Source organism: Athene noctua, chromosome 2 (genome assembly GCF_965140245.1).
Source record: "Athene noctua chromosome 2, bAthNoc1.hap1.1, whole genome shotgun sequence".
Taxonomy (NCBI): domain Eukaryota; kingdom Metazoa; phylum Chordata; class Aves; order Strigiformes; family Strigidae; genus Athene; species Athene noctua.
The window spans coordinates 123,104,231-123,126,057 of record NC_134038.1 but is presented as its reverse complement, the minus strand read 5'-3'; the positions used below and the strand labels follow the sequence as shown (position 1 = coordinate 123,126,057).

The 21,827-nt window shown below is 39.2% G+C and overlaps 1 protein-coding gene across 3 annotated transcripts; it reads left to right on the top strand.

Moving 5' to 3' along the window:
* Positions 1-17,778: 17,778 nt before the first annotated feature.
* On the top strand, positions 17,779-21,450 carry COMMD3 (COMM domain containing 3). 3 transcript variants are annotated; one of them, XM_074900158.1, is made up of 8 exons: positions 17,779-17,930; positions 18,932-19,043; positions 19,148-19,211; positions 19,300-19,334; positions 19,654-19,714; positions 19,801-19,857; positions 19,952-20,011; positions 21,050-21,450. In XM_074900158.1, the coding sequence occupies exons 1-8, from the start codon at positions 17,798-17,800 to the stop codon at positions 21,107-21,109; spliced, it is 582 nt and encodes a 193-aa protein (XP_074756259.1). In that variant the 5' UTR covers positions 17,779-17,797; the 3' UTR covers positions 21,110-21,450. The 3 variants fall into 3 exon arrangements, with proteins under 3 accessions (XP_074756259.1, XP_074756258.1, XP_074756260.1); XM_074900157.1 differs by having other exon boundaries at positions 17,779-17,937; positions 18,915-19,043; XM_074900159.1 differs by lacking the exon at positions 19,148-19,211 and having other exon boundaries at positions 19,257-19,334.
* The last annotated feature ends 377 nt before the right edge of the window (positions 21,451-21,827 follow it).

Genomic DNA, 21,827 nt, shown 5'->3' with positions numbered 1-21,827 from the left:
TGTGTGCACATATATGTGCATATACACACACCACATCAGTGCAATACTGTTTCTTTGTATCGTTCTTATAAAATTTATCAATTTATGTGTAAGCAAAACCTGGCTGTTGCCAAGTAATGCAAAATTAAATCACCCTGATCTAAGGCCAGAATCACTTCAAAAGCCTTTATTAACCAGAAAAACTGTCGAATACCCATGCTGCTGAAGGCATTGGACAGCCCAATCCTGCTTCTTCCGAAGTCAAAAATAAAGGGGTTTTGCCATCTGTGTCACTAGCAGCAAAGTTTTGCAAAGCTGTTAGGTGGTACAATAAAGACTCTGGGACACAGTGATCTCATTGTACTCAGCAGGGACAAAAAACCCCCACCCAATTTAATGCACCAAACCATTTCAGCCACTATTTTTGCATTTTGCTGTCACACAGGTCTTCTGGAAATTGTTTAAAATAATATATATATATATATATATGAAATACAACATGTCAATTTTACATCCTGCTGATTTCAGCTGAAGTTCTATGTAACAAACAAAAAAGAACATCATCAAATCTAATCAATAATATCAAAATACACAGCCAAATAATTAACTTTCTATGTGCTGACCAGCAGTCTTGACAATGGTTGTTTCAAACAACACATGTAGGGACATCATTGGCTTACATCACCTTTAGGAAGACATTGACTGTTTTTCCTACTTTTGTATCAGTGTGGAGGCATAAGCATGACCCTGTCTTATTCTTGCGCTGTTGGAGAGGTTACCCAGAGGGTAGGGGTGCTGGGCTCTCAGAACCCGTTTCCTGCAAGACCAGATCTCACATGCGTTTGCAGCAGCATTACTGTGTAAGGGCTAGTCACAGTCACAGTCTGGCCCATATAATCCATTAACCCAACCAGAGATCAGTTCCTGGGAGAAGTCTAACCCATTTTTTAAGAATTACTTTGTCGCCAGCATTGTAAATCTAGCAATAAACTGTTGCGAAACCCTATCCTCTCTCACATTTAAAAGAGCTTTACAGAAAATGGATCTTGGGGGATAGGGAGACGCGAGGACATCTGTCTCCAGATATTCCAGAGGAGCTTTTCTACCTGGGACTAAGAAAACATTTTTGTATTTTTGTTTATTTATGTAACAAGTACATTTTTAGAGTGTTATTTTTATCATTATTTTGATAAACCATAGCTTTGTATGGTCACCTCCAAAAAACATAGGCAGGAATAGTCATAGTTACATATTATCATCAGACATACATATTTATAACTCTCCATTTCCTTGAATGCTCCACATAAATAGATGCTCAGTGCTTGTCATGTTACATGTCTTGCAGATAGTAAGAACAAAAGAAAAACAACAAAGAAACAATACCAAAAATACTTTTTAAAAATCTAAGCTGAAAACATAAAAGATAAATGTTGAGTCATTCACTGGCAACAACCACAAATTTGAAGGCAGCAAGACTGAGCGATGTTTTGTTTTCTTCATGCTTATGAATACAATATGATAGATGTCATGTGAATGAGGAGAAAAATGATTCAAATCTAATATTATTCTTTGTGTGTTTTATATTGATAGACTAATTTAAAAAGCAGTCACCTTTACCTTTATGATAAAGTTCTAGTGTGCAGGAGCTCCAGTGAGAGACTAACCTTAATTTCTTCGCTCCAGTCACATGAACCTGGTCAGGGTCACAGTTATATATACCCTGTCATATGGCACAAGGGTCAGTGTCTACTAATTCCAGTGGCTACTGTTACAATATTTAACCACCAAAAGTTTCAGATCAGAAGTTGAAAGTTTGAGACATTTATGAGTAAGAACAGAGGCTCCTAATTTAAAACGTGTGTGACCTTAATATAGCATTTGGGGGTTCAGAATGTTCTTATGTACTTTGTCTAATACCACAGTTTTACAATACTCCCTCACTTCCAGTCGTAAAACTGTGGATTGATTTACCTATCTGTAATTTTTCAAGAATAGATCTCCGATAAAAGCAAATTTCCATGACTATTTGAACCAGTAACAGGCAAAATAGTTTTCCTTAAAGTAAAAGCAGAATAAAAAGAACCTGCATCTAACCTTTAATTCCAGCCATAAGTTAGCATTTTTCACAGATGTGTATATTTTTCAGAAAGTACTATAAATCAGAATGATTCTGTCCTTGTCAATGATAACTCTCTTTATGTAAAATAATCTTATAACGGGACACCAGAATAATCTATCTTAATCAAAGACAGATTTATATCCATATGGTCCAGTTATTCACAGACTATAACAAAACATGTAAAAATGTAGATCTGACATCACTGTAAGTCTTGCATACATAATTGCCTTCTTCATCTGTGATATAACAATGAAAAACTATCACCTACTCCTGCTCCCGTTGAAATCAGGGACACATTCTCACATCACTCACAATTGGATGAGAGATCAAAACTAGTGTCCAACTTTTGAAAAATCCTTAAAACCAGGAATGATATGTATAATATTTGACTAACTTTGATTGTTCCACAACTTATTGGAAATACAACTTTTTTCTTCACAATTAGCCCAAAGAATCAAAACAAAACTCAGAAAAGTATGGACATGAAGAGTATTTTCCATAATTTCCAGAATTCCATCCAGAAATATTTCCATAATTACAGCTTAGCGTGCAAGAACCCAACTCAGAAATATGACGCAGTGCATCTAACAATTTTCATTAGAAAATTACTTAATAAATGGTAGTATAAAATAGAAATGGAAGATCTCTAAGCTACGATATATCTCATTTTCTCTGGTGGGAATTAGTATCTTACTGATGAGCAATATTTGGAGCAAAATCTTTATTTAATCGTGTACTCTTTCTGAAGCCAAAACTCAGTGCACCTACAATAATATAATTACAAAAACTGTGTGGTCAAGTACGACCAAACCTTCAGCCCTTATACAGCCAAAATATCCATTATTTACATGATGATTTTGCCTAAGGTTCTCACTCATAATGTTCAACAGCTTTTTTGATAGAAGCAATATTAATAAAATGAAATTACAATGAAATCATTAAAGAAACAAATTTTTAATAGTATGCAAAAGTTGATTGCAGATAACTTGGTTTTGTATCAATTTCAAATAAATTTCAGAATAGTAGGGTAGAGTCAAGAACAACTTGAATTCTTATATGGATTCTGCTTCAGATAAAACCAGTCACATTTTATGCAAAGTATAAAAAACAACAATAAAGTTTTAGTGAGACAGAACAGTGCTATAACTCAAGAAAATTAATGCCATGAGCAGTTTTTCCTCTCTTTTTGACTGCAATGGTCAACAAACAAAATAAATGAAGAACAACAAGAGAGAATCAATGCAAAGGCCTAGAGAGTAACTCCAGTTTTTTAAACTATTAATTTTGTGCTCAGTGTCAAAGGCAATGACAATAAGCACTGAATAAATGCAAAACTTTTTTTGGATTGATATTTTTTTCAAGATGAAAAATGCACTGGCTTGGAATGTTTATTTGAACCAGCTGTATGGTATTACTATAGAGAGTCAGGAAGTTAATATATTCTTTGGAAGTCCAGTATCATAATAAGTTATTCTAGCAGGCATAGTGAATGAACAGAGGACATGCAATGTGATTTGGCAGCCCAAGCACAGACACTGCATATGCTCCTAAATTCAAGCTATGCAGCAGCTGTAAGTTACCGGCACTGGGTCTTGCTCATAATTAGAAGAGCGACAGGTAGAAAGAGAGCAGAAACGGAATTAATATTGACATTTCGTAGCACATGTGATGGGACTGATCCTCTCTGAAATCTTCTGACTGAGATCTATCATGTAACAGGATCAAGCTCATCATGTACTGCACCTCTTTTTGTTCATTACAGTATTCTGTTCTGAGCATTTGTCTCCTATGATTTATGCAACCATGTCCTCATTGCTATAGTGCTGGCAATACAGCAACATGTTGTGATATGAAGCACTGAAAAATCAAAGAAATCTGTATTTTGACAGAAATATCCATGGCAAGCTGATGTGCTCAGGTTGTAGGGAAGGAAGGGTATATATTCAGATACTCCAGTTAAGAAGAGCCATGAAATCTTTTTATATTCTGAATCTCTCTTATAAAACTATTAATGGAGAAATCCTTCATACCACTACAGTCATTCTCTCTAACTATTTAATAGCTATGCTGAGGCAAATAAAATTATTCTCAAAATCAGGGAAAAAATAACATTTTGCAGTCTATCAAGTAGAAGATCACTTACTTGTACTATTAGTGTCTAAAGATTGTGGTGGGTGGACCCTAGCTGGATGCCACATGCCCACCAAAGCCGCTCTATCACTCCCTGCCTCAGCTGGACAAGGGAGAAAAAAATATAACAAAAGGCTCACGGTTCAAGATAAGGACAGGGAGATCACTCAACAATTACCATCATGGGCAAAAGAGACTCGATTTGTAATAAATTAGTTTTATTTATTACCAATCAAATCAGAGTAGGATAATGAGAAATAAAACCAGATCTAAAAACACTTTTCCCTTCCCTTCTTCCTGGGCTTAACTTTACTCCAGATTTTCTCTACCTCCTCTCCTCCAAACGGTGCAGGGCAATGGGTAATGGGGGTTGTGGTCAGTTCACCACACAGTGTTTCTGCCACTCCTTCCTCCTCAGGGAAGCACTCCTCACATTCCTCCCCTGCTCCAGCATGGGAGGTCCCACCCACAGGAGACAGTCCTCCACAAACTTCTCCAATGTGAGTCCTTCCCAGGGTTGCAGCCCTTCATGAACTGCTCCAGCGTGGGTCCCCTCCACAGGCTGCAGTCCTTTAGGAACAGGCTGCTCCAGCGTGGGTCCCCTATGGGGTCACGAGTGCTGCCAGCAAACCTGCTCCAGCGTGGGCTTCCCACGGGGTCACAGCCTCCTTTGTGTATCCACCTGCTCCAGCGTAGGGTCCTCCAGGGGCTGCAGGTGGATCTCTGCTCCACCATTACCCTCCAAGTGCTGCAGGGCCCAGCCTGCCTCACCATGGGCTGCACCACGGGCTGCAGGGGAATCTCTGATCCAGTGCCTGGAGCACCTCCTCCCCCTCCTTCTGCACTGACCTTGGTGTCTGCAGAGTTGTTCCTCTCACGTATTCTCACTCCTCTCTCCTGCTGCAGTTGCACCGGTTTGTGTTTTCTTTTCCCCCTTCCTAAATATGTTATCCCAGAAGTGCTACCACTACCACTGATGGGCTTGGCCTTGGCCAGCAGTGGGTCCATCTTGGAGCCAGCTGGCACTGGCTCTATCAGACACAGGGGAAGCTTCTGGCAGCTTCTCACAGAAGCCACCCCTGTGGCCCCACCTTCTACAAAAACCTTGCCATGCAAACCAAATACAAAGATGAACTGCTGTGCTTCAGTAATATTAATTTTATGATATGAAGTTTAAGGCAAATGAGTTTAAAGTTAGTGATGATTTTCAAGGCTAGATGTATATTTTTATGGCAAGGCAATGCAGGAATGTAAGTTACAACACTCCAACATCTAGGAATAATAGGGTAAGTTAAAGTTACCATAACAGATGTTTTGATTTTAAGTCTGCATTCCCTTACTCTGGCTAATGTTGTCACAATCTTCTGGTTGCCTAAATAAGGATTATTGTTATCAGCCATATCCCATCATCCTTAGGCAACTTCCCCAAAAAGGGAATGGGGAATTTTCTTTGAGTGACAGATGCAGAATAGTGACAGATGCAGAATTCACCATTTCTCAACCTCTGTCTGCCATGTAAAATACAATGTGGAACAGTTCTGGAACACCTCTCCTTTGCACACAAGGATGAAAGCCTCTTCCACAAAATACTATTACCTAACTTTTTTGCCTTCAGAGACACACATGTTAAAAATGAACTGAAATCTTATAATGTGTAAAGAATTTCTCTGAATTTATTTATGCTTAGAAATGGTTTATGCTTTAAGTTACTATGTATGCACTTTCTTTATATTCCATGAACAATTTCTTTTCCAAAAGATGAAGAGAGGCATACCATAGTTTAGTTAATTTCAGTAGTCTATCCATTAAATATAAAAAAATACAAAACTGTTATTCGCTAGTGTAATTGGCACAGCTACATAGATCCCGACAGGGCTTTACCAGTGTGTGCTAGGAGATACTTTGGCCCATAATACTAGTCTAATACGTTGTCCTGTAAATAATAGATTAAGTGAACAAGTACCCTCTATGTGCTTACATTTTAAAACACATATTATCTACCTGATATAACAACTCTTTTTAAGTTAATCAGGTATTTTACTAACAGACTATTTAAAAACTGGATTAGATAACACTCTTTTGGGTCCAGGACAGGATATTCTAAATTCTGCCTCTTTTTTATCCAGCGGACTGTAATTTAATGATAGTATATCATTGCCATAAAATGCATTCTTGACTTCATTTCTATATACAAAATCCTTATGACATTTTTCCAGTAGAATGTGGCACAGTGATCCTAGTGATGTGGGTTGATGGTAAGAAGCACAAAGCAGGAGTCTACCTCCAAGCCTGAGCAGCATGACTCGCCCAGCCTATCAGCTCCATGACTTCCATGACATGAACAGCTTTCAGCTTTGGGAAGTTCCAACACCAGCAAAACTAACAGGTCATTCAACCCCAGCATTCTTCCTTTCTCCTCTGACTCCTGTTCTGCATAGCCACATTCAAGAAATCTTGGACTTTCTGCCAAATGCTGGGCTTCGGTTTTACTCTGACCCAAGAGATGCAAGGGAAATCAGACAAATCCTACTATCAACTAGGATTTGATATCAACTGGGGATTTTTTTGCTCTTAGAGTCAAGCCAGTGGCTGGGAAATGAAGGTCACAGTGAAACAGGGCAGAGGGAAAAGGTTTCTGACCATTTTCCTCAACACTGGGAGAACTCCGCAGATGAATGCACACTTTTCAGTCTCATCATACAGCACGAGAGAGAAAATCCTACCATAGAACCTCCCAGGGTTTCCAGCCTCTCAGATGAGCTTTGCCTCAGAGAGGATGCCTTGACAGGAACAGATGTGATAACAAATGACCTTTAGAATTGCACCCTGAGAGCTGTTGACTGTTTCCTGAAAGCTGTTCATCCTCCTGAGCTCCTGGCTTTAGTTTGGAAACCTTGAGATCCTGACATACAACTAATACGGGTCAACAAAAGAAAAAGAAAAATAAAGCATAAGACTTAGAATCAAAAGAAAGCAGGGGCAAAATCAGTGTACATACATGTTTTAACAGTCTTCCTTTTCTTTTAAAGTTAAAAATCAGAAATCTAAGTGCAGTGCCAACACTTGGTATTATCTTCATCCCCAAATCAAGGAAAAATTTCTGAGATGAACAGGAGTCTATCAAATGATAATAAAATAAAAATTGGGTTCAAAGCTATTTCATTTTTATTCCAATCCAAATTACACCAAATGTATAATATTAGAAAACGTAGTATTTGTATATTGCTGTGAATGTGCTGTGCAACATAAAAAACCATCTTTCCCAGCAACAGCTTACAGAGTAAGTGGTGCACACAGAAAGCAGTGCACTATGGGGAAGTCCAGAGGAGAGGCTGTGGATGCAGATGTGTGTCCACAAGTGTGAGAGGAAGATGGGAGACTGCTTATTTGTTCCTCTTGGACTTCACCAACTACAGTGAAAACTTTCTCAGCATTGACTTCTTGTAAAGCTCCTTGAAATCAAGACTATGACCATATCCCATGACTAGCGTGGAGCAAAAGTCACATTTCACCCATATGCTCACTTAGGTTTATGTTGATGACTTCAGGCTGTCTCAACTAAGTCTTCTCGGAAAAAAAAAAAAAAAAAAAAAAAAAAAAGGCTGAAAGAATAGCAACATACTTACTGGCATTCCATTTTTAAGACAACTTTGGGAAAAAAGCTGGCACTGCTAATACAATGATATGCTACATCTCATTCATTGCCTGTGAGAGGCAGAGAAGAGAAAAAGGGGAGGGGGAAGCAGGAGATAGAATGAGACAGAAAGCAGAAGCAGAAACAAAGATGCAGTATCTGGGGGCAAAACGAAAGGAGAGATGACATCAGGGAATGTGCAAAAGATGCCTCTTCCTATGTTTGTTAAAGCTAAACATGCACATAAACTATAAAGCTGAAATGAAAAGCACAGGCAAGCTGATTTGGTTTTATCCTTTCAAGCAGGGAAAATATTTTCTGTATGATTTTTTCCCTGTCAATTCCTGTCCTTTCCTTTCAATGCCTTCTCTTTTCTCACTTGTCTTTTCTCCTTTTTATTTTCAATGCCATCTTGCTTTGTTCCTTTTTTTCTTTGCTTCTGTCTGCTTCTTCCTCTTCCTTTCTCCTCTTGCTCTCCCTTGGTTTTTTTGTCCTCCTCTTGCTCTCCCATGTGTTCCCTACGCACATGAAGAACATGAACACAAACAGTGGAAAAGTGTTTTTTTTCCCGACGCTCCTTTTCTATCCCCGTGTGGTTTTGACTGCTGTAGCTCTGTTAGGTTTTAAATACACATGGGGAAACCACTTGTACTCCCATGTGTTTTTAGAACTATCTACAGTAGCACACTGCAGGAAAAACATGTGGGAAGGGAATGTGTCGGAAAAGTTGCTTGTACTCCCTCCAACACGTGGGCCACATTTAACAAGGTCAAGGGACAAGTGTGGCTCACAGGCATTAGTTTGACCGGTACTATAAAAAGGATCATGCATTCTTCTTTCTTTTACCTGCACACACTCTGCAGTTAATCACTCACCCAAATACAGCTTACGGAGTTTCAATTGATCTACTTTTATTTTTAGGCTAGATGATCAGCTTAACGTATTTTAGAAACAAATTATCATATCTTTTTTCCTGATTTGACAATTCCAGATAATGAAGGATATAAACGTAACAAAAGGAAGCCTTTTTTCTCCCTTTGTCTTCCCTCCTGCATGAGAGCATCACGCACGCTGTGACTGAGCAGACAAGGGTATGCCTGTTAAGCTGGCTGCCTGTTCCTAAGGCGGATACTTTCTGCCGAGGGTCCCTTCTGAACTTTCCTGCTACAAGACCAGATTCACACAAAATGTCTGTGAACTGTTGGTTCATGTTATGCACATTTTGACACCTTTCAGCTGGCTTTCACAGATTTTCAAAGCACCTGTTCCAATACAACCTGTCTTTTTGGCAGCAACCAGTACCAGTAAGCCCCTGATTTTCTTTCCTCCTTCACTCAACCATTTCTAACAATGTACATGTCAAAAAATATAATGAAGTGAAAGGAGGCAAATGCTGACCAGCTCTCCTAGATATCGGACCACGCTTCTTGCAGAAAAAAAATTGTTCACATTGTTACACAGACGAACTAAACTGTTCTTGTCTGTCACTCATTTCTTAGGGGAAAGGTCCAGCTCACTTGCAAGTGGGCTGTTTGCCATGTGAACAGATGGGCATGGGGTTCGACAGCCAAGAAATGATGGATCAAATTTTGAAATTTGTTGCTCACTCTCCACTCTAGTAGTTCCTAATTGGCCTCAATGGAACTTTATCACTGTAAAAATGGTATAACGGCAACAACATTTGACTGAACAAATACACATCTCGTGTAGGTGCTGCAAGCAGGCTTCCTGGCTAACAAAATCAGAATGACGCCGTCAGTGAACGTCTGTTACAAGCTGACGTAGCTCTCTAAGGTTAACATGTTCCTATGTGAGCATATAGTGGGGTTGAAGGGGAATATCTAATGCTTACTTTGAATGGCGGTATAAGATAAAGTCCTCTGTCTGAAATATTTTTAATAAACACAACCTTTTAAACAAGGGTTCACTTATGTCTTATAATAAGCGTAAGGCAAGAGGAGGTAAGAGGTTTTTACAATGATGCATTGTTTATAATATTTTTGTTTATAATATATTGTCTAAAATTGTTATCACCCATATAGCAAATATTCAGGATTTAACATAGAAAATTGACCAAAATTAAATTATATTTGACTACTACTAATAGGTCAAGAAAATAAACTCTCTTTTAGAAGAACATTGTTTCCCAGCTTTCTAAGTGCTGCTATGGCAGGATACATTCACCTCAAATTCCTATCTACTCAGTGAAAATATAGGATGTGAAACCAATGTAGATTTATCTTTGCATCTCACTGATGCACTTACATAGGGTTTGTATCAACAGCAAGTTGAATTATTACTGAAGAAGTGGTGTTCACTTTACCTACAAAATACAGGCTTCTTACACTTCTTCATATTGGTTGCACATAGCTTTGTCATTTTAACCCTTTCTGTTATAATTTTGACCGTATCAACATTGTATTATGTTACCTAATGCCAGCAGTTGCAAGTCAGGATCTTAACATTTTGTTTATACTGTAGTGGGAATTTCTTGCCTTGTACCTCTTTCTTGTATACATTTTGACAGGTTACTGATGCATTTGCAAAAATAGTTGAAGAGTTCTATGAGGGCACCGATAAGAAGTGATGATGATCATAATTATTGTTATCTTTAGGAATACATTGTATTTTTAATAAAATTGCACATACAGTAAAAATAGATAAAATATAGTTATAAGCATCTACACAACACATTTCATTAATTATCTCAGGGGAAAAAAAAAAAAAAGCAATTTCCCAGGGTGTCTTCCAATTTTTCTCTACCACCTCAGGCCCAGTGCTATTTGGTATGGGCAGATTAGGGTAGCTGATGATTCCTATTGATTTAAATGTCGTGCTAGGAAGCCTAAATCCCCAAGAGCAATAGAATCTCCCCTATCACTATCCTACTGCTTATTGACCTAATTCACTAACCAACCATCAGGGTTTTCTCTCACAACAAATAAATCTTGCATGAAACAGACAGTACGTGGACACTTGTAGTTTTCAGTGGTATTGCCAATATAATAAATGTAGGGTCACCAAAGCACTCCTCTTTGTTTTCTCAGATTGACTGTAATGTTGTTTGCCATTTAAAAATGGGCAGACCTACAACTTCGATATTTTAAATATAAAAACTATTTCTACAATCTGTAATAAACTCGATGTCATATAACGATGCAGACAATTCAGCATGTGTAAAATTCCATGCATTTCAATGCTCTGATTTGCCTGTAAGCTATTGCTGGAACAGCTGATGAACAGGTCTAATGGTTGAAGCATTTAACCAGTAATTGAGATACTATTTAGACCCAGTGTTTACTGCTCAAAATTCTGATAATCAGTAAACTTCCTCTTTCATTAATTGAGCAAAACAGATGAAGAGTGAGCCAGGGTTTGTTATGTTGTTCTCAGTCTCACAGGGCAATCTTTTAAACTGAAACTTTTAACTTGGGCTCTGCAGATGCCTGCATCTGAACTTCACTCTCAGTGATTTTGTAATACTGGGTTGAGTAGCATGGTTGTTTATATGTAAAAGCCAGGAGTCTAAAATTAGTAGCTCTGTAAAATGCAGTTGTCACTAGATATGAAATACATTCACCAAAAGAGAACACAAAAAATACACTATATAAAAAACCCAAACCTCCATACTACTTAGATCGGCAGATCTGTCTCAGAGAAGAGGCCTAATTCTGCTCCCAGCAAAGTTAATTAAAGCAACATCTAGGTCCTAAATTACTGGTCCTCTCATCAATATCAAGTTAAGCTTTTATCAATGTAATCTGAAGCAGTATTAAAAGCGATAAATGCTAATTTATAATTGTTGATATTATCAAAGCAAGATCATTTGCAACCATACGTAACTGTGCCAGATTTTTATCACATTATAAAGGTGAACATAAGTGTTACAAGAAACATCAATGAGTTACGCACACTACGTTTGCTTTTGGTTAGATAAGTATGCTTTGTAGTAGTTGATATTCCCTCTAGATAATGGATATGGGCCAGATTCTCTGCTGACACAAAGCAATACAAGTAATTTGAAGGCAGGTATGCTGATTTACACTAGCTGCAGATCTAGCCCTAATATCTTTAGATGCAATAAACCATCTTAAGTAAGTCTATTTCCTCACTATTACTCAGCCATTCCTCACTATTGCCAAAAGTGAACTGTGAATGCCAAGGTCTGCAGGATTTTATTTATCAAAGCTTCTTTTAAGGCACCTATCATTTTACAACTAGAATCAAACGTTTTCATGAAACAGCAGGATTAACTCTAGAAAAAAATGCCACATAGTGCTCATTCTTGCTGTAATATCTTTTCCAACTAATTTTTTTATGAAAACTGCATATGATGTTAACAGATTTAGATACTTTTGCTGCTTGGTACTGCTGAACTGCATAAAGAGAATTAAAAATGCTATACCGTGCATCTCTTTAAATACTGGTTTACTGATAACTCATTGTTTGTATTTCTGTATTTATCTACCTTGATAAGAAGCTAACTAAGTGCAGAGGTAAGAAAATCACATTTCTGTTTGTTACATAGATAAAAAATTATTTTACCCATTAGTACTATGCTAAATAACATCGTAGTGTCCTGACATTAAACATCTGGAGACAAATAAAACATACAGCCTAATTTTCCTTTGAGGTTTATCTATTTTTACTTACTTTTGCTGTATGTCAGCTTATAATAATTACTCTTCTATACACATCTCTAGCACTAATGTGACAGACTGCGAATGCTTCTTGACAACAGAGCACAATATCCTCTTTACAGGCTTCCACCAGAAAGGCTACAATCTTACCATCGAGTAAGGCAAAAAGGCTTACTTGAAACACTGACAAATTTCAAATGTATTTGGTTTACTGTTTAAAAGTACATACAGATTAGACATTTCTCAATAAATCTAAAAAATAAGGCTAAATGTAAAGAATTTCGGATACTATGTGTGATGTCTGTATCTGAGTGCTGCCTGAGTAGCACGAGCAGTAGGTACAACTTTGAAGTATCTGTAAATTATGTCAGGTCATTTGAAAAGTAGCAAAAATTTCCATTTGAAAGCTACTACCAGTAAAGGTTGCTTACAAAGAGAGAATACCAATATAATCACTAAAAAGCATTTTCTAGCATTTTTGTGAGTATGACAAACTATGTTCATCTGTTACACAGGACTAGACATGGAATTACAGTGGTAGTTCCAATAAAGCAGCAGGAATCTTTGTATTTCTCCATCCAACATTAAAGGCAGCATCTTTTATGTAGGCCTCATTTATAAATCTCCACTAATTTAGTCAAAGACATTAGAATTTTATCTTAAGAAAGAGCAAACACGTTATGAACTTCATAGCTTCATTTCTCTGTGAAAGAAAGAGAATGACTGAAAATTCAGTAAAAAACAGACTTTCACTTATTTAGATGGACTTTAATTTATGTTAAAACACACAAAAAGAGAGCTGCTATCCTGCAGGATGTACATCACAGTAATGCTTGCTCACATGCCTAAATCCTTATATCATTTTATTACTGAGCCTTCTGTGTGATCTTAGACATAAAGTGTACAAGTTCCCCCTGTGATTCCTTTTTATTTGACAAGAAATAATAAAATATAGATTCAAATAACATTTTTTTTGAGTTTTAGTCTGATATATGTTTTAGTAAAATAAGGGAAAAATTCAACTTTTATAATATGTAATATTTTCCTGAATTGTTAGAGGAACGATGATGTTTTAAACAAGTGGTACTTCTCTGTTTGCCTCTGTTCCTGAGCACTTAAATAAGGACTGAAATATTAATAGCTTAAAAGTGTATAATCTAAATGTGAAAGCTCTAAGGTTGGGGTTTTTTTCAATATTTCTTACAGCCTAAGAATGTGTGGCTCTTCATATATGAGGGGAAAATCAGAAGATTTTAAGTTTTGACAAATAGAAGCTAAAACCAAGGCAGAATAAAGCTAATCAAAAAGTAAATAGATAAGTCCTTCTTCTTTTTGAATAAATTAATGTCACTTAATTAAAAAAATACTCCTAGTAGCAATAACGTTTTTCAGGTTAAACTTAGAATAAAAAAACACTAAATACCTGATCAAAAATGCATTCAGCTACTATAGATTTTAGCTTACTGAAATAAATCAAGTGCTTTCACATATTTAATTAAAAAGCTGATTTCCTTAACTGTTAATCAGAACTATTTGTGAACGAAAAAAGTATGTTTTATTGAGTGGTCCTTGTCTGTAGCCAAACAATGCATTTAATGAAATTAATACATACCAAAAAATTCTGGAAGTATAAAATATTTTTTAAAAATATGTAGCAAGTACTACACCTTCACCAGTTACGAGGACTGTCTATAGCAATTATACCAAGTAAATAAGCCACATAATGGCTTGGTTCAAGGCAGTATTTTGTTTACTGTATTGCAGTTTTGTGCCTGTGACATAAGAGAAATTTTCCTGGGCCTTTCAGTATATGCAGACTCCTTTTCTTTGATGCTATGATCATGTCAGTGACTGATACATGAGTATCACGTTTTTTCTTCAGATATGAATGCACCAAGAAATAAATTTTGTAGAAAATACTTACTTATTCTTTACTATTCTTATCTGTTTCAGACATTTTATTCCTTAAAATATATTTTATAATGAAGAAGACCTGATACTGATTTAAAAAAAAAGTTCTAGAGCCATTACATTAATGTGTGGATGAAACTTTTGGAAGTCAGTAATAATTTTGCAGAAAATTGACAAGAGAATATCATCTTAAATTACCGCCTTTTAACTCTGTGAAGAGCAATACACAGAGGAAACACCACTAATCTGAGACTTTTCTGAAATACTTATGCCAAGTCTTAAATTTTATTAATTAGTCCTCAGGACATGCTGAGTGATTTCCCTTCATTTTGAACAGTTGCATTATTTTCTTTTGACTAACAAATCACAAGCTGTAAAAAATACTAGTCTGCCTGGATTGAGGTAGTCTGTTTCCCTGATTAATTAATATTCAAGTATTAATGAATTTTCTTTGTGATTTCTTTATTCAATATGCTGTTTAGATTGCTCTTGGAAATTGTTTTGAACAGGGTTTTAAAATGTGTGTACATTATGCAGAAGTAGTAAAATCTGATAGCAATCTGACAGTCTGAATACATCTCATGTTCTTTTTTGGAGGGAAAAAGAGAGAAAGAAAAAAGTCAGACTGAGAGGCTGGGTAGGGGAATTCAAAATTTAAATTTTGCTACGAAAACTAGTTAAACTTACACGTACTACATAATCTTACAGTTAATGTTTAGCAGTTGTTTTGCCTTTAAAGCTAGATTTTAATTTATAAATTTCAGTATGCTATAAATGATAAGGGGTCGTTGAAGAATACATTTCTGTAATGTGCAATCATGCCATATGTGCACAGTTCTTACTTTTTTGGGGTGACTATCCTTTTTTATAGCCTTGGTCTCTTCCTTTGTAATTCTACAGTTCAGAGCTTTGTCCTCCCCTCCATTTTATGGTTTTTCTTCTCCTCCATTTTATGCTGTCTTTTCTTAGGTATCGTGTCTGTATTTGACAACCATACCAAAAGATAGAGAAAGCCTTTTTTTGTCAACCCACCAGTTGCCATGCCTTTCTTGTTTCTGGCAAAATAAAAATGACCAGGACTTCTGTCAGCCAGACTCTGAAGCTCCGAGTTCATCAATTCAGTGGCATTAATTTTTATGCCAAAGTATCAGGCCAATGATACTACATCAGATCACACACCAAAACTCTAAGCATTCGTTCTTCATGGTATCTTGAGGCCTAATATTGTTCACAAACAGTGTGTTAGAATTAAGGACCTGATCCTGAAACCAGTATAATTTTCCTTTTGACCTCAGCTTGGGCATAATTGAGACCTAAGTGTACAAACACGTGTTTTTACAAGACAGCGGCCAGACGACCCACAGTGCCAGGAAACTGAGAAGGTAGAATCACCTGATCACCCATGCTCTGCATCCGTACTGAAGGAGATGCACATGCTGCCAAGTGGGCAGCTGGGTTTGTATAAATGAACTATATTAATATCACAAAAAGAAAAAAAAAATAAAAAAATCGGTGATGACCTTAAATGTACTGTGATTCAAATAAACATAAAATGTGATGCAGCGAGATCTTACCTTTCTTACTGTGACAAAACTTGAACTGGCCTCCAAAGCTGGACTGAGCTGTTAGATGACTGATTTTAATTAGTGAGAGCTATGGGTCTAGATACAAAATTCCTGAGAGCTTTTTGATTAAATCAGCTACCAGTCAATTTCTGTGAATAGTTCAGATGAAATGAAATGTATTTGTTCCTAGTAAGAAGTCCAGTCCTCTGACAGCACAGTCAACCTGCAAATGGATTGCAGCACAGGTCTGCAGATGATCAAAAGAGCAGACTGTACTTGCTGCCTTAAATTAAACTACTCTGGAATAATATACTTTATAAATACTGCTATCTGACCTGCTCAACACTATGGAAGACAAGTAACATAAAAAATTTAGAGGAGAAAATGCTCTGGTCTGTTTTTCTCTTATTTGACAGATCTGGCAGTTATTAGCAAAGGTGGTTGTTTTTGCACTTATGTGTTGTCTGATTATGTATCTGTAGCGGGAAGAAAAGACTATCTTGTTGACATTACGTAGACATCCTTTTAAAATCACTAATCTGTCAGAGGCCTTTAGCTTTTATTCATTTTTATTTTAGGCTGCACAACTTTCAACATTGAATTTCCCTTTAAGAAATATTCATGTTCAGTAAAGAAGGCCAGATTACACAGAAATGTTCTTGTCCATTCAGAATAGCCATGTGTACAGGAAAAGGTGATATCCAAAACATTTTGCATACTTCAACTCCAAAGCTTGTGTATATCATAATTCATGTCACATAGTAAGGCCTTTACCAATGTTTTATTAGTTCAGTCCTAATTTGGTTCTTAGCTGAGACACAAACACGTCATTTCATTGTTTACTTGGAAAATACTAAGATTGGGAGGGGATGATGGCAATGTTTCAATATGTAAAAAACAAAACGTTAATGCAACAGGTTAATGCCTCACATTAGGAATTTATTAGCTTAACATGGAGATGGGTTTTGGTAGCATTTGTAAGTCTTTACTAAATCACCAGGGAAGGCTGCACTGTCTATCTGTCACTATTTTATGTATGTCAGAATGTGCTTTACCAAACGTGCTTTCCCCAAATGCTACAGCAATCTTAGTCACAAAATTATTTTGAGTCTAAGCTCGCTTTTCAGCTGGCCATAACCACAGGGTTAAAAAACGTGGTTTGATATGCGTATCTGTAACCAGAGGGGGGAAAAAAAAATACCTTGCGGTACCTGTATCTAAGGTAGATATTTCAGAAGCAAAATAACCTATAGGAAAAGGGGTAAGACTCTATTCCTGATGTTTTAAATTAGCAGGCCATAAGATGTGCAGAAGCATATAGCTTCAATGTGTGGACTTTAAAAGCTTCACGCCAATATATGCAGTATAAAGACGTACTGAGCTATAAGCACTTCAGGGATTGAATAAGACAGAAGCACTTTTAAGATTTATTAAGAACTCAGAGCACTGACGAGCTAAATGAACATGCCCCAGTAAACGCTTGCTGCACCAGGCGCCGCATCCTTCCCCAAATTCGGTCAGAAACAGCACCACCGCTCACTTCAAACCCCGAGGCCCGAGGGGGGGGGGGGGGGGGGGAGGGGGGGGCAGCACTCCCCACTCGTGAACACGCGTGGGTAGGATCAGCGGCGTGGGGGTGAGGGGCGGGGAACAGTGCGGGAGGAGGCGCCGCTTTCCGAGGGCTCCGCGGCCGCGCAACCCTCGGCGAGTGGCACCTCCTCCCCCCCCTCCCCACCCCACGCCGGGCGGCTCCGCCTCGTCGCGGCGATCAGCTGCGCGCGCGTCACGTGGGCGCGTGTCGAAGGTCACGGCGCCCACAATGGAGCTGTCGGCGTACGCGCAGGGCGGGTGGCGGCTGCTGGGCGACCCCCGCCGCTTCCCCCGCCGCCCCTACGCCGCGCTCCTCCGCGCCGCTTTCCGCAGCCTCCTCGATCACCCCCAAGCCGGGTTGGGTAAGGCGTGGGGAGAGGCGGCGCGGCGTGGAGTGGCGTGGAGTGGCGGGGGGAGAGGCGGCGGCGGCGGCGGCGGGCGGGGGAGGGGGGGGCGGCGGGTGCGGGCCGCGCTGCTCCGCGGAGCGCGCAAACGGGCGCCGCGCTCCTTTTTCCAGCGTCGCCATGCGCGCGTCCGCATGTCTACACGCGTGTCCGTGGTGCGTTGGCCGGCGTCCACCACCCACCCCACCCCCCCGGGGTGGCTCCCACCCGGCGCGTCGCCCGTGGACGGCGCCAGGGTGCCGCTGCGCGGGTGTCATCGCTAATGCGCGTCTGCTTCATTAAAGCTTGAACCGCTCCAAAATAGAGGGGCGGAAGGGAGGGGGGGTGTGTGTAGACGGCCCGGGACGGGGTCCCCCGCGCGTTCGTGTCCGCGTGGAGGGGCAAGGCGGCGGTTTTTCCCGTCCACTCCGCTGTGACCGTGGGTGTTGTGGGTGTTTTTTCGCGCGTGGACGCTTCCTACGGCAACCCCGGCGTGAGGGTATACGGCCGTGCAATTAATTTTTGTGGCATTAATGACCCCGCCGCCGGCTCCGCGCACGGAGGGAGCCGCCGGTGGGCGGCCGGGGGCTCCGGCTCCGCGCCTCGCCGTTGGCGACAGGCTGCTGAAAAGCGCGGACGGGGCTTGGAGAGGAAATTGAGGTTTTCCTTTTTTTTTTTTTTTTTTTTTTTCTTTCTCCTCCTGTTTTTTAATGGGAAGGAGATGTAGAGGCGGCGGGGCGTGCATCGCCGCGCAGCCCCGCCTGGTACGGCGCGCACCGGCCAGTGCTTCAGCCCCTCTCCTCCTCCTCCTCCTCCTCACACCTTGCCTACGCACTCCCTCCTTTCGCCCTAAAACACCAAATGTGTTTCATTTGGAAGTTTTTGTGGGGAAGATGCCGTTCAAAGGGCGAGCAGCCGCTCTTGGTACCGTGTGCTGGGCTTTGCAAATAAGTGTGTCATCAGTAATTCATTTATTTTAGACGATCCAGACCTGAAAGATATTGACCCTACAGTATTAAAACATTGCCATGCTGCGGCTGCAACGTGTATTCTGGAGGCAGGAAAGCAGAAAGCTGACATATCTGCTATAAGGTACTAACACTCTGAAGCTACCCCATTTCTCTAGCAGTTGTTACTTTAAACTGTACTGCTGAATTAATGTTAACAGAAAACTAATAAATTCTTTTTCCATGTAGCACATGTCTTGAGGACTGTAAACTGGACAAAGAGAGAATAGAACAATTTTGCACCGAATATCAGGTTTTTAAACCAATTTTAACATATATATGTTTTTTTCTCTCATAGGAATTTTTTGAATCTAGCAATTTTTTTTTTTTTTTTCCTCCAGAAAAACAAGGATGCGTTGGAAATCCTATTGGGCAGGTAGGTCAATCAGTCAGCACAGATATATAGTTTTAATTACAGCTGCTTTGAAACTGTCCTGGGAAACACCTATACATACTTTAGGCGACTAAATTAAGAAATATTGTTCAAATTTTTTAAAAAAAGTACATTTTTAACAAGCTTTAGAAAACAGCTGTTGAAACATACCTTTCTCCTTTCAGAATTCTACTCTTAAGAAACTTTTTGAACTTTTTAAGAAGCATTACAAAGCTCATGAAAAAGTTCTTTCTTGATGGACAGCTTGAGAAAATGACATTTTCTTTTAGTGTAGGGAACTTGTAACTATTGTGTCTTTCAGCTTAGGCAGATCTCCTCTCCATATAACTGATGTGTCTTGGCGCTTGGAATACCAGATCAAGGTAATTTTAACACATCAAGGTATTTCTTTAGTCTGTTTCAGTGCTGAGACCTGACTTTTTTTCTATGCTCTTTGTTTTTAATTTAGAGCAATCAACTTCATAAAACTTACCAGCCTTCCTACTTGGTGACCTTAAACGTAGAGGTACTGTACTCCCAGCACCCTCAGAGAAAAAATGCAATTTCACAATATTTTCTTTTAATAAAACGGGCTTTTTTTTTTTTTTTTTCCCCTTCAGAACGGTGATTCGGGATCACACCCAGATGTTAGTTTCAGTTGCACGATGGAGCAATTACAGGTACTTCTTTCCTTCATCATTTTTTCTGTGCTTGGCTCCAGCTGTGGACGTAAAAGTTTATAACAACTTGCCAATCAAAATGAAATCATATATACTATTATTAAAAAAAAAAAATCCAGAACTGGGAGGGTAGGGGAGAATCTTCTGTAAAAATTATCTGAGTGTAGTTTTCCTGTCTTCTCAAATAAAGTTGCAAAGTAACTGATTTTAGTTGCATGGGGAGTGTTTTACCTACGTTCATAAATATTTTGACTGGTTTTATAACTGTAATTTTTTTTTCCTGAGACACTGATTTCCCGTGCTTTAGCGAAATGATTAAAAAAGATAGTTCAATGATTTAAATGTGTCGTGATTAAAAATAGAGAACACACTGAAGGCTCTTCAGTGGTGTTAATGACATGTAAGAAATGTACTGAAACAAATGTTGATCTTTGTTTAGCGATTTAAATGTGTAACTGAACAATAGAGGTATTGTAATGCTTGGAAGTGACCAAACTGGGGAGGATTGGGAATAGGGGTTGGGGGGAGAAGAAAAGCAAGATATTAAAACTTCAGGTTTGCACCTCTGCTTTTTGGATGTGTGTCTCAAAAGTTGTCCTTTCCTTCCTAAGGAGTGTTTTCAGTCCGTTTGCTGACTTAGTTAAATCTAACGTGCTTTGGCTGGAGAATGGTCCTAGTACAAAATGGCTCTCAAAATATTTTCAGTATTTTAGAAACGCGTATAGAACTTCCAAGCCTGGAGCAAATGTCAGCGGTAGCCATTGTAACGATACTGATAAAACCTACGTGTTAAGAGTACTGATCTGTTTTAGTAGATAATATATGTTAAAAGATGTTTTCCTTCAGTTCCCAGTTTTCTTACTACATTGTAAAATAGGGAGCTGTTTAATTACTTGCTGGCATTGTTTATCAGTTGCAACATTTCTTTGTGGTATAAGGTGCTGGTTTCCCTTGCCTCTCTCTATGAAAAAATACTACGTTCCTCTGGGTGACCTGTTAAAAAATACGTTTGTTCTAAGACAGTATTTAATCTCTTAGGATTTAGTTGGAAAACTAAAAGATGCTGCAAAAAGTCTCGAAAGAGCGACTCAGATGTGATTGAAGGAAGGTGTCAGCCTGCTGAGCTGAAGTGCTCTCATTCCTAAGAGTGTCTTCAAAATGACAAATGTCTTTCATCTCTTGATGCAAACTGGTTTTGGTGGGTGTTGTTTTGTTTTTTGTTTTTTTTTTTTTTAAGTCCTGGGATGCGAGTTAAGTGAAATAACTAGTTTTTATGACCGAATTTGGTATTCCTTGCATCATTTTAAAAAAATTAACTCTTGTTAAATGTTTGCTTAACTGTCGTGTCTTCAAAACATTCCTTCTATTTTATTTTGTGCATTTTTGGAATTGTCACTGATTATTTTTCTCCGGGATCTAATAAAGTTTATTCGCTCCCGCTCTGCAGTTTCTGTGGGTGAATTAGTTGTACCTAAAAGTCAGATGCTAAACGTGTAGATCAGCTCTGTGAGGCAAAAATCCCTTCCTCCCGTGCCGCGGCTACGGCGCGTTTGCTGCATCGCCCACCGCGCTTTGTTATTTCACTCCGGCTGATCTTACATCTTCGGTAAGGGCAGAGCTCGGGCCCCGGCGCGGGAGGCAAGAGGGACGTCGCTAATTCTATGGAGGCGCGGGACTCGCGGAGGGCCGGGGGTCCGCGGGGCTGAGCGGAGCCGGGTGTCGGCTGCGGCTCGACGGCGGCTCCCCCCTCGCGGTGCCGCTCCGCGCCCGCCGCCGGGGCCGCCGCCCTCCCCTCTCACTCTCCCTGGCCGCGGGG

What these genes read in the sequence shown, in the direction of transcription:
- COMMD3 (XM_074900157.1), top strand. Translation starts at nt 17,798, where the DNA reads ATGGAGCTGTCGGCGTACGCGCAGGGCGGGTGGCGGCTGCTGGGCGAC. An exon ending in AATTTTGCACCGAATATCAG is followed by an intron (nt 19,212 to 19,299) that starts GTTTTTAAACCA and finishes TTTTTCCTCCAG; the next exon opens with AAAAACAAGGATGCGTTGGA. An exon ending in TGGTGACCTTAAACGTAGAG is followed by an intron (nt 19,858 to 19,951) that starts GTACTGTACTCC and finishes TTTCCCCTTCAG; the next exon opens with AACGGTGATTCGGGATCACA.